Source organism: Seriola aureovittata, chromosome 6 (assembly GCF_021018895.1).
Source record: "Seriola aureovittata isolate HTS-2021-v1 ecotype China chromosome 6, ASM2101889v1, whole genome shotgun sequence".
NCBI classification, from domain to species: Eukaryota; Metazoa; Chordata; class Actinopteri; order Carangiformes; family Carangidae; genus Seriola; species Seriola aureovittata.
The window spans coordinates 4,497,303-4,512,264 of NC_079369.1; the positions used below are offsets into that span (position 1 = coordinate 4,497,303).

The following is a 14,962-nucleotide window of genomic DNA, read 5'->3' on the forward strand; positions in this document are numbered from 1 at the left end:
CTTAGAAGACACACTTTCAAATAATAAAAATGCAGCATGTAAAATGTAGCCCAGGCCATCTTCCTCTAGAATGTGACCAGAATGAAAATATCAGAAACAATAAAGCAAAAACAATCGCGTATGAAATCTGCAGAATTTGATGCCAACACACACACACAAAAAAAATTGTAAAAAGGTAGAATTGAATATGTGTGTGGGGCTACTGAAGGTCAATTTAGCTCACAGTAATAAGCAACGGGTTCAAAGAAGAGAAACCCAAACAAACGAGCCCCGAGGCGCTAATTCACACGAAGCGCCTCCTCGGCAGATTCTCCGGGGTGCGCGCTTATAGGAGGCTAAATAAAATCAAAGTATTTTGATAACATTTAATTTCAGACCCGGGTTGTGTTTGTTCAGTTTTTTTCTTTCTTTCTTTCCTTTTTTTTTGCTCCTGAACCATGCAGCAGCATCTCGCCGCATTACAGAAGCAGAAACTGAAAAACGCGCATGATCACAGGAAATCCTAATTCAGCCATACCGCAAAAACATCAAGATGAAACATGGATTTTTTTTTTTTTTTTTTTTTTTTAAGAAAAGGTGATGCAAAATGCAAATGATGCAAAATTAAAAATGACACCACAATGTGCAGCGAGATCACCAGAGATTTTTTTCCCTCAAAAACCTGCAGAAACAAGTTCGCTGACAGCTACTGGTTATTACTGAGAATGAGCAGATTATCAGCAGTTTTTTTTTTTTTTTTTTTTCTTGCAGACTTCTTCTCCTGATCCTGCGCCTGATCGCTCACGCTGAGAAATTCAGGCTTATTGTCTGCTGTGCTCCCAGGGAACAGCTGCTAAGCCAAGGCCACATTCCCAGTATACCCGACTCATCAAAACCATTCATCCCACCACCAATCAGCTGCTGCGCATCCATATGTATATGTGCTGGTAAACATAAATGTAAAGGCGTGGAGACTGACCTCCAAGTCACTAGTTTGAAACCAAATTAAGTATCCTCCAATTTAAAGGCCATATGCTGCTATGACAAATTATTTACGTTGATCCATTTATGTCATAAAAATTATGTCAGTCTAAAAAAAAAAAAAAAGGGCGAACTGAGATGAAATGTGTTATAGGTCAAATATAGGCTCATATATATACAGTACAAAATTCTCTTACTAAATTAAAATCCACTAAATAAATATCAACATTTTTTTATTATTTAGAAAATAAGATTTAATTGCTATGGCACTATCTCCGCAAACGTGCTAATCCAATACCCAGTTAATAATCCATAATATGTCATCGATAAATTCATGAATTAGTTAAAATAGTTTCTAGATTTTTGAATCTTCTTCCTGTTGCATGAAGTTTTCATTTAAAAAAAATGTTTGGACTCGTGTTTAGAATAGAAGCATCTGCAATTCAATTAGTATCATTACTTCTTTATTCATTCCGTTCTTCTCCATCTAATAAACTTTATAAGTTTATTTGCTAATGTAAGTGTATTTGTACAAAAGACAAACAAACAAACAATCAGACATGGGCAGTCCTCGTGGTCTGTCTCGGCCCGGACAGAGAGTCTTTAGGACTGGGTTTAGGCTATTTGGGCCTATATTAAATACCTCCTTTACTTCTGTAAAATGTCTTTAAATGTGTCTTTTTGACGGGAGAAAAAAAGTCCTGCAATGTGGTTCCGATGCAGTTACTCACATCACGTGTTCAACCAGGTTTTCTGGCCATCGTCTTTTCTCGTCTTATTTCGTGTTTTATCGCGGGTGCGGTGTGCCGGGCATGGGGTTAGACAGGGGGTTTAGTGCCGGTTGCCCCCCCGGCCCAAGGCCATGAATGAGCACCCTCGGGACAAGAGGTCTCTGGAGGCTGGGATGCGGCGTGGAAGGAGTCCGGTACATACTGCTGTACATGGCCGCGGCCGCCGCGGCTGCCGTCGTGCTGTCCACGGTGCCCAGCAGGCTCGGGTGGTAGAAATAGGGCGACGGGAACATTCTCTGTAAGGCCGAGTAGTTTCCTGCTTCAGCCAGGAGCTCTAATCCGACCGCCGTTTGCCTCTTCCACTTCGTCCTGGAAATCAGATCAAAATACAACAGATGAATTATTTAATCACTTCGCTCTCTTACTAATTCCCCAAACGCCCCTTTAATTGCTATGCAGAGGCCTAATTATTGCAGGCAGGAGTTTATGGTTAAGGTTTAATTAGGCGAAAAGGAAATATCAAGACACTAGTCTGAGGTCTCCTTAGCCCAAACCTACTTTTCTCACACCTGCACAAGAGCCGGTAAAACTGTTCATATAGACGCTCTATAATTAAGTTTTCTGAGAAACCTTTATTTTGAAGAGCAGCGGGTAAAATGTCAAAGTTACAGGAAATTGAAAGAAGGTCTGCAGAGGAAACATATACTGCAAGAAAAAAAAGTGGAAATTTAAAAAAAATGAAATATCTGCATTGACTATAACTTCTTAAATATAATGTATATAATAGGTCTTAATGAAGCTGTAAACAAACAGATGCATAACACGTGCAAACAAAAAAAAAACATTTGTAGAATAATTTCTTTCTGCGAAATACATCTTGACATGACATGACACAGGACTTTATTATGAATGTATAATGTAGGCCTCAGAGGTGTAGACACTTATTCAAGAAATAAAATAAGAGAGAGTTTTTGTTTGTTTGTTTGTTTGTTTGTTTTCTCAAACGACAAAAGCTGAGAATCATCGGAGCATCTGTGACCTCCAGAAACATCCAAATAAAAGTTTTTCCTGTATTTCCTCTATGTGATGTGATTACTGGGTTTCTATAGGTTACGAATGGTGAGTAAAAGTATTGCCAAAATAAAGGCCTGTCAAACATGTGAAATGTGAATTACACAGGCTTAAAAAAAAAAAAAAGAATTCAGCAGCTTTATTAAAATCAAATTCCTGATGAACGTGACAGTTAAATTATTTAACAATGTAATAATTCCAACATGATTACATTTTTTTTTTTTTTTTTAGATGATTAAATGTGGCTCCAGCTGGTTTTAATACTGTTCTAATAAAGAGTTTTGTTTCGTTTTATTTTACAGGTTCTGTTGTTGCACCAGTTGGACCGTGTGTGTTCTGTCCTGTGTGTGTGTATGTGTATGTGTATGTATGTGTATGTGTATGTGTATGTGTGTGTGTGTGTGTGTGTGTGTGTGTGTGTGTGTGTGTGTGTGTGTGTGTGTGTGTGTGTGTTGCCTACCGTCTGTTTTGGTACCAGGTCTTGACTTGTGTGTCTGTCAGGTTGAGAGCCGCGGCCAGGTCCATGCGGTCCTGCACGCTGAGGTATTTTTGTCGCTCAAAGCTCCTCTCCAGCTGGTTCAGCTGGTGGTCGGTAAAGGCTGTCCGTGCTTTGCGAGGTTTTTTCGTGCGCACCGGTGGACTGTCTCTGCTACTGGAGATTTCCCGGTCACCCTCTTCTTTAGTCCCTAAACACAAAACATGATGTAGTTAAACATGAACAATTAGGCCTGTAAGAGATAGAGATCTGCAGACTATTTCTCTCACTGTCAAAGAATATTATTCAGCCTTATTTACAACACTGATCCAATAAAAACCACTAAACAATATTAACCACACGGAGTGGTGGAAACTCAGAGGCTCCACGCTTTCCACTCAAACTTTCACCAACTTGTTCAGACACTTGCTCAAAGTGATGCACACAGACACGTGTGGCAGCGGGAGCAATAAAAGATATTTGTGTGCAGCCTATTTGTCACCTGAAGTTTTTTTTTTTTTTTTTTGTGGTTCTTTTCCTTCAGAAAACGAGAAATCAATATGTCAATCCATCTCTATTTGTAGCTGTTTTTCAGTGCACCATGATCCCCCCTCTAGGAAGAACAATAATCTCTCTAATTGACCCACTAGGGAGGCCCCGCGCACGGGGAACTTCACCAGGCTTACATCTGTTTTCACATCTATTAGACTAATAAAGGAAGCTGCAACTAAGACAAAGAATCAGACTGTAGAGCCTTATTATTTTTATCATTATTATTATTATTATTAATACTATCATTATTATTATTTTTATTATGTGCCAATTAATAACGTTACTTCTCACCCCTGCTCTATTTTTCATGGCTACATTTGGGCTTCTGTAGCCTGTAAAAGCTCATCATCAGTTTAATAAAAGGAAACACAACACTACAACATCCAGCCTACATGATCTGAGATAAACAACATCGTTGCGCTCTTACCGTTGCATTTCATTTCACTTTGAATGTCGTCCCTTTTATCCAACTTGCTTCTGCTCTCGTCTTGTTCCAACTTGGGCCTGAAGCCGTCCGGAGCCGTGGCACTTTCTGGTTTTGGCGTGTGATGGGGTGAGGATACACTGGTGCTGTAAGGTGCGCAGGCTGCCAGCGGTTTACTGTCGCCCAGAATGTCTTTGATTAAAAAGGAGGAGGTGGCAGTCCTCGGGGCGCAGCCGGCCCCGGCGAGCGGCTGCTGCTGAGGCGACAGCGGCAAACTCTGCGGCTGGTTGTGGTGATGGTGGTGATGCTGAAGGCTGTCCTGGACCAGATGCGGATCGGCGGCGTGCTCCATGGTGACCGAGATGGGGGATGAGGGGGCTGTTCCCACAGTGTCTATCTCCGAGCATGGTGAAGGGGTTGCCTGGCTCCTGAAATCCGCTGTCCTGCTGTCGCCGAGCCGAAAATCTCCGTTCATTAGCACGGGGTTACCAGAGTTAGAGGCGCTGGATAAAATAGTGTCTATCCCAAAGCTCGACCCGCTGGATCCTTCCATATTAAGAAAGCAGTGAAGAAGTCTTCATAACAACAGTGAGATGCTTCTCTTCCGGTGCAAATCAGAAGAAAGTCAGCAAAATGAACTCGGAGTTCGAAAGAAAATTAAGCAACAAAAAAAAGAGCAAAAAAAAAAAAGAAAAAAGAGAGAGAAAACAGTTGACAAATAAACCCAGGAGAGAGACAAAATCCACGTTTACAAGCGGCTCAGACAGCCTATGGTCCAAGATGTTACATTCAGTGAAAATACGGAAAAGCAAAGTGTGGGTCTGCGTAGTCCACGTCCCTTTTTGTGTTTGGATATTGAACTTTGTGTTAAAAGTTGAGGCGTATAGAGAGATATACATAGGGCTGACTCCTCGACATCAGGCTCCCCCTTTTTGCTGCTAATCGCTCCAGTGTTGCTCTACAATGACTTCCTATACTGACGTCACGGCCCACGGCGAGGGGGAATTAATATTTTCTCCTTTATAATAAACACTCGACGCCTTTTCTCTCCCTCTCTCCCCCCGCCGCCCCCTCCACCTCCCTCCGCTGCCATTGGCTCACATCCTGACCGGCTCCGGCACCTCACCAATCAGGGAGTTGTTTCTTTATCTAGACAGTTCAAGCCAACCATTGAATTGAGTTTAATTCTAATATAGCTCTTTAAAAAAAAAAAAAAAAAAAAAAAAAAAGGAGGAAAAAAAAAACATGCATGTGCTTTAAGGCCATGCTGGAAACATTTTATATGAAACATCTTAGCTGCGACAGAAAAGACTGAGGAAAATAATGAAAAAAACCCCAAACATTTCAGAGCTGTAAATAATTTGATAAAAGGCAAAACTCCACAGTGGCAGTGCAGCAGCTCCAGCACTATGGTAGGATAAATTATAAACGTTTTTTGTTTTTTTGTTTTATCATTGAAGTTGATTTATTTTCCCTGAATCTGTCTTGTTAAACTTTTCAAAGCCTATAAACTGTGAGGGATACAAAAAGCTCAGCTGTTGCAATAGGCTATGTTAAACTTTGTCAAAATTCAGAGCAGATTTTGAATTGAAAAAAATCATTTTAGGGGAAAAAAAAAAGAAAAATAAAGATTTTTCAAATCAGAAAATCCGGCCATGATCGCGCCCTGATCACCGGCTGACGGTGTCACGGATGGCATCTATCGTTATGGATATTATCTGAAAGCCGCAAGGTCGACATATTTAGGATGGGGAGGAGTGGTGGTGACTGTCATGACAGCGCGTCTTGTTAATAACCATGTCATCCTAATTAGTAAAGTAATTATGAGGTGCTAATGAGCGTTCAAAGGTAGTAGGAATTCAGCACTTTCTTCCCCCGACGTGGACTTGAAGGATATGGAGGAAAATGTGCGGCGCGCTCAGCTGACAAGAGTGTCTGCAGAGAAGCTGCAGCAGCTCTGCAGACATGTGCTCGCTCCTCTGGATCATGCCTGTTCATGGGAAATGCCATCTCTCATAGAAAGGTGAATGTATGTGCTCCTGCCCCACATTTTCTGTCGGACGTGTGTTGTTTCTTTCAGACGGACACAGCCTCCGCACTTCTTTTTTTTCCCCCGGAATTTGGGGATGACTCATGGAGCGGGTTTTTTTTTTTTTTTTTTTTTAGCTTTTATTATATTATTTTTCTTTTTCCTTCTCCAGCAGGTTGATGATGAAGACGGTGCTGATGATGATTATTGATGTGAGACGGATGAAGATTTTATGCTGTTGTTCTCGCTGTCCACAAATCCGGACCTGTAGGTTTGTTCTTGATTTAATTGCTCTTTTTTTTCTTTTCTTTTTTAATTACAATTATCCAGGGATTTTTATCAATTAAAAGGGGATCTATGTATTTATTCTGTATTTCTTTATTTCTATTCTGTTGCTCTTTGCATGCAACGAGAAATGTATTTTTAAGTATGGAGATTAAAAACAATCACTTTATTACAAAATAACTCATGTTGGGTTTTAACTTAATTTTCGTTCAATTTTTATAAATAAGTCAAATGTTTTCAAGCAAATTCTCATTAACAGTTGTAAACAGTAGTATTTTGACAATTAGGTGTTCAAACATTTACTGTTCAATGTTTTTTCTTTCTTACAGCAGATTTATATCAGTCATTTACTTAAAAAATAGGGCCTAGTAATTTTAGGATCTAATTTATTTAATTATTTTTTTAAGAAGAAAAAAAAAGAAAAAGTGTGTTTTGTATCAGGCATTAAACGTAATCAATGAAATGATTATCTTTTAGTGAAAGGTGTTTAAATGGAGTGCAGCAGGACGGTGAGGTTTCATGGCTCTAGCAGTGGAAATGTGCAGGAGCCTCCTCCTCTCACTGGAGGTGCAGCTTCTCCTTCTCCACAGTCTGAGCACAAGGCGGCGACAAAGCGAGTCCACACTCTGCAGCAGTGAAGTTCATGAGCAAACTCTGAGGCCTCGGCTGCCATTTAATGCGAATTACCTCACATTTCACTCACAGAACCTGATAGTAAATGAATATGGACGTCAAGTATTCATTAACCAGTCAGACATTAATGAAGCTCTTGTCTAAAAAAACAAAAGTGCCAGTCACAGAAACAAGATTAGGAACAGCAACATGGGCAGAAATATATAAAAGCCATTATCTCCGCAGCGGAGAGCCAATTAGACCATCCTGTCCACATGCAGCCTGTAATCAGGCCTTTTCCAAACCTTATTCCCTACAAATCGCTCAGATCAGATCAAAGCGATGCTTAAACATGTCAGTCAATGTGTGGAGAGCCGCGCGGGCTGTTCATCAACTGCAAACAGGAGCAATCAATCGCTTTATTAGGTTTAAGGCACCGCAGGAGCAAATTGAATGCTACCAGTTAGGGTATCGTCTTATTGGCCTCAGCTGATGGTCGATGATGGGACAGTGTAATAGTGGCTGGCACCATATTGATTCTCGGGCGGCTTTGCGTGTAAGCTGTCACTTCACCGCTGGCGACCTTTAGGTTGCACAGTTGCAGCGTTTACAAAGAGACACCCCGCATTTAGAGCGTCAGTCACTGCGGGGAAGAGGCTGCAGCAGCCGGGGACGCGCGCACAGAGATGGAGGGGGTTTTTTTGTTTTTGTTTTTTTTACAAAAAGACACGAAGAAGAGAAAAATACGTTTAAGGCTGTATGAGAGATAAACATAATCTCACTATACTACGACTACTAGAGGTCTCATTTTTAAAATAACATTATTACCAACGTCATGAAAATCAGGATCCAACAATCAGACCGTAAATGACATTAAAAAAAAGTCACTAAAAAAGTGCGTTTTGTAGTTATTTACATACAATTTAAAGTATTTTTTTAAATAACAATTTTTAATTTCACCTGTCACTTATAACCATGAAACTAATCTTTCCTGCTTCTAACTTACAATAAAGTGTCACCAGAAGTTGCATATCACAGTTTGTAATGTATTACAGTTACTAAAAAAAAAAAAGAATCCCAGTCACATGACCTAATAGACGTGCTGAGTAATTAAACTGCATGACTTTGAGGAAAGAAATGATATTTTGAAGAATTCTGCTTATGGTCATGGGAAATCTAAAAGAGTTTTTTGTTTTTTTTCCCCCAACTTGCAAATGTTTGTATTTGAAATTAGAAACAAATTATGCAAATTTCACTAATTTGGTAAAGTTTTGCATTCATCAGTTTACACAGCTACAATATGAAAATGGGAAGATTTGTTACTGAGCATCTGATCCAAGCCTGGCTGTCCTTCACAGACGGTCAGATGGCCAATTTTACTGATTAAAAGCTGACTAACGGTATGTATGATTTCTAGTTACTGAAATGTCAGAAGATCATTGTGACTTATCAAACCTACATCACCAGGGTCGTCACTCCTGTGTGGTGGTCGACGGATAAAGGAGGAGAAATGTATTTACTGAAGGCTAAACAGGCTAAATGTTTTATTAGCCCATGCAGGATATAGGATGAGTGGATGTAGCTGTCAAACCTCCAGCAGCCTGCTAGATTCCTCACAATCCCAAAAATCAAATCCTTTAAAATCCTAGAACCATGTTGGTGCAAATCAGTCTGTTGCAATGATGACTTACTTCTGGAAAAGAAAAAAAAAAAAAAAAAACCTCTAGTGAAATATCTTCCCGGACTTCAGAAGTATCCGGCTCCAGCAAATATCACACCCTTAATCTTTGTGCATCTGTGTGTTTATTATATTTCCCGGGAGGTCGTGATGAGCCAATGGAGAACGTATGGTTTTGGAAAACAGGTGAAAACAGGAAAAGGTAACCGGCTGGGTTACAGTACTTCAAAAAAAAAAAAAGCTCCAGTGATCTTCCAACAGCTGACACAGAAGTTCAGAGAGAATTAAAACATCTTCATTGCCACAAGCATGTTGCTCCAGAGAATTACAGTTTAAATCAAAAAGGCTTCTGATGAGCACTCAGTGGTCTCTGACCATGTCCTGAAATAACATTTTGTGAAACGCATCTTTTGTACGTGCCGACACTTGGAAAAATTATCTTTCTTTTTAGATGTTCTGTTCAGAAAACAGATGCAAAAAATCTCCGGCCTAACACAGAACAACATTTCTCTTAAGTCTCACACTGTAAAAGTGTTGATCAAGGTTTGTTCTCTGGATGTGGCGCAGTCAACTCATTTAACTGTTTGCACTTGTTATGTGTCATTTCCACAGCAGCTCCAAAGCATTTATTCATCCAAATGAGTCACAGGTCAAAATGAAAAAAACACTATAAGTGACTTTTTTATTTAGTTATTTTAATTATACCTGAGAACCTGCACAATCCATGCACCTATGATTTCTAGTTAAGTTGCCTACACAGTGCTGTAACATGACAGATCTGGAAACAGCAGCTAAGAAAATAAATAACAACAACTTGAGTTTTACTTGTAAACCACTTAGTGTTGGTATGACTGAGACAACAGTTCACTCAACCCAGACCTCTGACAAAGTGGAATGAAGCTGCAGATGTGGCCGTTAACCAGGAAACAAGTGACGTAACTTCAACATCAGCGGGCAAGCGACTCAACGTACGTCTGCAATCACTGAATCAAAAGATTTTCTGGGTATACTGTGAAATATAACAATAAAAAAAAACCACAACACAATTAACACAAAGTTATATACTACCTACTTCACATTAAATATTGTCACACAGAAGCTTCATTTCCAAAGTTTAACTGTCATTTATCATCAAGAACCATTCAAACTTTAACTCCCCTTTTTTAGCAACAGTGTATAAACACTTGTTAAATGGTTGCTAACGCATTATAATGTAGTTGTTATCAGATGTGGGTTTAATCATTTATCTGGCAGGAGTTATAACTTCTAGAGAGCATATTTTACTGCTGTGTGAACAATTAATAAATGATTGATAACACAGTTTAACACGATTGTAATCACATTTTAATGACTACACACACACACATTACACGTGTTATAAAGCATCTATTAATAGGCAGGTTTCAAACTCTTGAGCTTGAAGGTTCATTCTCGACTTCAAAAAGCAGCAACTAATGGCCTTCATCAGAAGGCGGAGCTCAGTCGCCACGGAGAGTGACGACGTAATTATAAATAAATAATAAATTCTCATTTAATTAACAAAATAAAAATATACAACTAATAATATAATTGGAAAATATAATGGAAATAATTCATAATCATATATATGAATGGGGGGCATGGATTTTGTCTTCTGCACCATCAGTGTGGTGGATGTTGGGATAGTTGTGGGGACATTCGCACCAATTACTCTCTTTTACAACTATATTAGTGATGAGATTACACATGCAGGACAACCTGCTCCTCCTCTGGCAAACGGAGAACATTTTTTCATTTCAGTGCGATGGAGAGAGGCTAGGATGACGTGATGATGGGAATCAAATTTCAATGCAAAATTATATCCCAGGAGCTTTGGAATTAAAGGTTGCAGCGTGAGAGTGATCTGACATTTAGGATGGACGTATTGTACATTATTCCAACCTCTAAACGTCATTTTCGACTTGTGCAGTAATGAAACATGTGACATTCAAGTTCAATTTAAAGTGCGGGTTAGTATTATTCTGTGCCGTACAATTCAAAATATGATCAAAACAGGAGGGAAAGTGAATCCGCTTTTATTCATGGAGGGTTAGCGCGCCGGGTGTTGATGTTTCCGGTCTGCTATGAGAATAAAATATCCTAAAAATCACACACCGTTGTGTAAGTGTATTTTTTTTTTCTTAATGCTGCCATGACAAATATTCAAGGAAAGCAGTGTCACTGCACAGGATTGTGTCTGCCCCCCCGCCTCACTGAGGTACATGATGAGAAATGCTCAGGGAGTGGAGAACACATTGATTTGAGTGTGTTCCAAACACAGACTGGCCCTGACAAGGTTGTTATAACAGTCGGAGGGGTCTATACAATCACTTAATTACCAAAGCTGTCAGTCAAAGAGGGTCGCTGCTGGCTCCATCCATGGCTGCGAGCGGCGTTCCACTAGCAGCCTCCCTGAGTGATTGATCCATGCTGATGGCATCGCAAAAATAATTACAACTCGTCTCCTGATGTGTGATTCCATACCACACTCACGCTTCACGAAGGTAATCGGGGGGATCAGGAGGGGTCAGTGCCATTTCCTATTACCTGAAGTCCAAGCGAAAGGGTAAAACAATGCAAACGGAGTGAGGCGAGGAGAAAAGACGGAGGAGGGAGGGGGTGGGAGGGGGTGGCGGGGGGTGTTGTGGGTGGCCGATGGACATTACGAATAGCCGAGGAAGCTTGTGTGCACTTTGTCAAACTGTGCTGTGTGATATTTTTTTTTTTTTTTTTTCTTTTCTCCCCAGAGCCAGAAACAGCACACACTGTAACAGATTGATGGTGTCCAACATGGGGTAATGCAAATTCAAAACAATCACTGGGTCATTAAGTTGATTGGCATCACAATTGTCAAGCTGTTGGAGGCTAAGTGGAGAGGGGGCATGCGGCTCATTCACAAGAGTCCCGCTTTCATTGGAGGGCAACATTTGGTGTCTGGAACCAGATCAGCGGCGAAGTTTGGCTACAAGTCGCACATCTGCACGAGCGTCAACACCTCTGTTGCATAGGAAGAAACAAGTGTGGTGCTGATGCCTGATAACAATCTGAAACATAATCACAAACATCTAAAAGCTTTCAGTAAAACATGAAATTCTGCACTCTTTAAGCATTCCCCCCCCCTTTTTTTTTTCCTGGAAAATTCATCAGATTTAAAAGGAAAGAAAGTCAGGCGTCCCATGCCATTTTGCTCATCCTGAGTGTCTAACTGTAAAAATGGCTGCATATAGGTGCAGAAATCACTGCCAAGCTTTTTGGAGCAAAACCAAACTTTCAACTAAAACAATGCTGAATTTTATTATACCTCATAAATGTGTCCAATATCAATATTTCTTATGACCTTTTCCTTATAAATATTTAAGATGTGTTAAGTATCAGTGGTTGTACAGCGAGTGACAGGCAAAAGGAGCCCAAACCACAAGTGGAATCTGCCATATGGTTTGAGAAGCTCTTTGCGGAAGCATTCATATTCGTGGCAAATGCATTAACCATCATTAGGTGACGCAGAGCTGCAGCATAAGGAGGACTGGCAGAGGCATGGTGCATTTGTGGCACACATTACCCACCCTTCAAATACTGACATCACACTCACTGCCTGCACTGTAAAAAAAAAAAACAAACAAAAAAAACCACAAACAACACAATGTAAATTGCGAGTCAAGCGAATAAACAATGTACATATGGTATCTGCACCTGAAGGGACCATCCCATTCTCCTTGTGTTATTGTGAGCAGGCAAAGTGGAGGCATGATGTCACTAATGAACCCTGCAAAGCGCGGCGGTGAATAATGAAACACAACGCTGCATTTTGCAACAGAAAGAATAAAAGGTGAAATCACCAGCAAGCAAGGGAGGAAAGAGTGAAAGAAAGCAAGCAATGATTAAATGATCAAAAGCTGGCAGAGCGAGTCTCTGTGTCACTGCAAGGCACACTCATCTACCCACAAGTGAAAGTTAGGTTTCAAGCACAGTGTAATTATAGCTGGGGATGTCAGTTTGACATTAATGCAGCCAGCAGAAATTCCCTAATTGGCCTCAGAGGAGAAAGTGAACCAGAAAATATATTAACATTTTAAAAAAGCATATTTTGCCTAATCCTTTCACTTTCCAACAATATTTGAAGACCAAAATGCCCCAGGCATGAGAATTTAAATGAGCAATTTTGTTTTTGAAGGAAACGGCCAATGAGACAGAAAATAGACTAAAGGGAAATCATTAGTGTATGAGAGATCCTGACAGGCTCGCCTTGCTGACTGGCTGGCCTGTCACTAGGAGTCTGTGTTCTTCAGCTCCACGCTATGAGCTAAGCTGATAACATGAAAAGACCCATAAACGTGCAGCCAGAAGTCAAAGCCTATTATCTAGAAATTCAAATGTGAGGGTAAGGATGAAAAAAAAAAAAAAAAACTGGGGAGAGGCCTCGCCGTGTCTCCTGTAGGGGAAAACTGGCCAGATCGAGAGATCTTGTAATAGGCCCTGTTATCCGACACAAACGTGTGGCAGCGGCGCTGCCAGAAAATATTGCAACAAATCATAACATCACTCAAAGAGGGGAAGATAAAAGCAGAAAGACTGTGGATGGCAACAAACTGCTTAAAGTTAGGAGGAGATGCAATGTCACATGTGCCCATGCTGATGTGATATGACCGTATCAGAGAAACACAGCTAAGTGCAGTCAGGAGACGTTAGCCCAGTCCCCCGGTGATGAAGCAGCTGAGGCAAGCATTGCCCCTGGCGTGGGACTGCAGGGCAAACTGCTCAGGCTCGAGAGCCTTGCCCTTTTGAAACAAAACAGAGAGGAATGGCCAGGGGAAGCTAGCCGGCCTCAGCAAAAGGGGGCAGGTTTATTTCCTCCAGCAATAAAGAGAAAAAAGAATGATTGAGAAGACTGAGGAAAGTGAGAACAACAACAGATCTCAGAGTCTGCGTCTCTTTTTGTGCGACAACAAAGGGCATATGATATTCCACCCTCCTTTACAGCTGGCTGGTCAGAGGTTTCTTCTGGCACCTCAACATCCCCGGGTTTATTCTCGCTCACAATCACACAAGGACTGCTTGCCAAGGTATAGTAGTTTCAGTTTTTTTTTTTTTTTTCCTTCTATTAGGCTGTTACCCTGAACACAGCAATTTAATCAGGCCCTTTGATAAACATTTGACACAAAGCAGTGGGCTTCTGTCTCTGCTGCCTACAGCCCAGGGCAAGAGATTGAGACTGACGAATTTTCATCCACAATTTTCTCTATTTTAACTCCACCTGTCAAATAGTATGCCAGTCAGAGTGACACAAAGATGGGGGAAATCAAAGCCTCTCTCATCTTAAAGGAACACAGACGTGCAGAGGGGCTACAAGTTTAGCGGGGATTACAACGGCACACAGACAATGAGCGGACGCAGATCAGGTGCAGAGAATCGAATAATTCCGCATATGAACGAAGATAAACAGTGTTAATCACCAATCAACACACCGGCTCGTACTGTTTTTCCAAAAGAAGCACTCGTGAAGACGGAAGCACAATCATCGACCTCGAGCAAAAATGTCAAAAAAACATCCCAAACCCCTCCCTGCCCCGGGTACCTTCTCTGCTACCAGCCCGGACCCTCCCACTTCTCAACAGTCATTTGCAACAAACATCTAACTAGAGGAAACTACAAACTACAAACCATTTGACCCTGAAGCATGGAGAATGAAGCGGCCCCTTCTCACCCAATGGAAGCAGGCTCAGGTCACCAGGGTCAGCACCTTCTTTACTGAGCCTACAGCAGGATGGAGGCCTCAGACTCGTGGAAACATCTGGGGACTCGACATTGGCCCGAGAGCCGGGTGGACCCGCAGCAATGCTCCCCGGAGGCAGTGGAGGAAATGCGCGCCACAATAACAACTACACAAGCAGCGATTCCAAATGCAAAGTGTGATTATCTATTCATTAACTCCCATAATTGAGGTGAACAGCACTAGTTACTAGACTGTCATGGAGGCTGCTCTTATTTGCCCCTCTGGTACCAGCCCTGCAATATAAGGCAGAAAGCAAAACACAGCACATACATTATTCCAGAGGCGTTGATGCTTAGAATAAATGATATGACCTCTGGCTATAGCATGGCCTTCAAATATAAATCCCTACCTGACCAT

General features: G+C 41.0%; 1 protein-coding gene and 1 long non-coding RNA gene across 3 annotated transcripts in view; both read right to left on the reverse strand.

Annotated features, from left to right (window-relative positions):
* The window catches only part of LOC130171442 (uncharacterized), a 146,825-nt gene that overhangs the window by 90,700 nt on the left and 41,163 nt on the right, over positions 1–14,962 (reverse strand). The window lies entirely within an intron of this gene.
* barhl2 (BarH-like homeobox 2) lies at positions 1,408–5,226 on the reverse strand. Of its 2 annotated transcripts, none has more exons than XM_056379459.1 (3): positions 4,217–5,226; positions 3,223–3,439; positions 1,408–2,060 (listed from the first exon to the last, which is right to left on the reverse strand). In XM_056379459.1, exons 1-3 carry the CDS (start codon positions 4,764–4,766, stop codon positions 1,748–1,750), a joined length of 1,080 nt encoding a protein of 359 aa, XP_056235434.1. In that variant the 5' UTR covers positions 4,767–5,226; the 3' UTR covers positions 1,408–1,747. The 2 variants fall into 2 exon arrangements, with proteins under 2 accessions (XP_056235434.1, XP_056235433.1); XM_056379458.1 differs by having other exon boundaries at positions 3,223–3,448; positions 4,217–5,225.

Excerpts from the sequence above, each read along its gene's own strand:
- barhl2 (XM_056379458.1), bottom strand. The coding sequence starts at position 4,766 with ATGGAAGGATCCAGCGGGTCGAGCTTTGGGATAGACACTATTTTATCC. Across the intron at positions 3,449-4,216 it reads AAGTGAAATGAAATGCAACG|GGACTAAAGAAGAGGGTGAC; the intron begins GTAAGAGCGCAA and ends TTTTGTGTTTAG. Across the intron at positions 2,061-3,222 it reads ACCTGGTACCAAAACAGACG|GACGAAGTGGAAGAGGCAAA; the intron begins GTAGGCAACACA and ends TCTGATTTCCAG.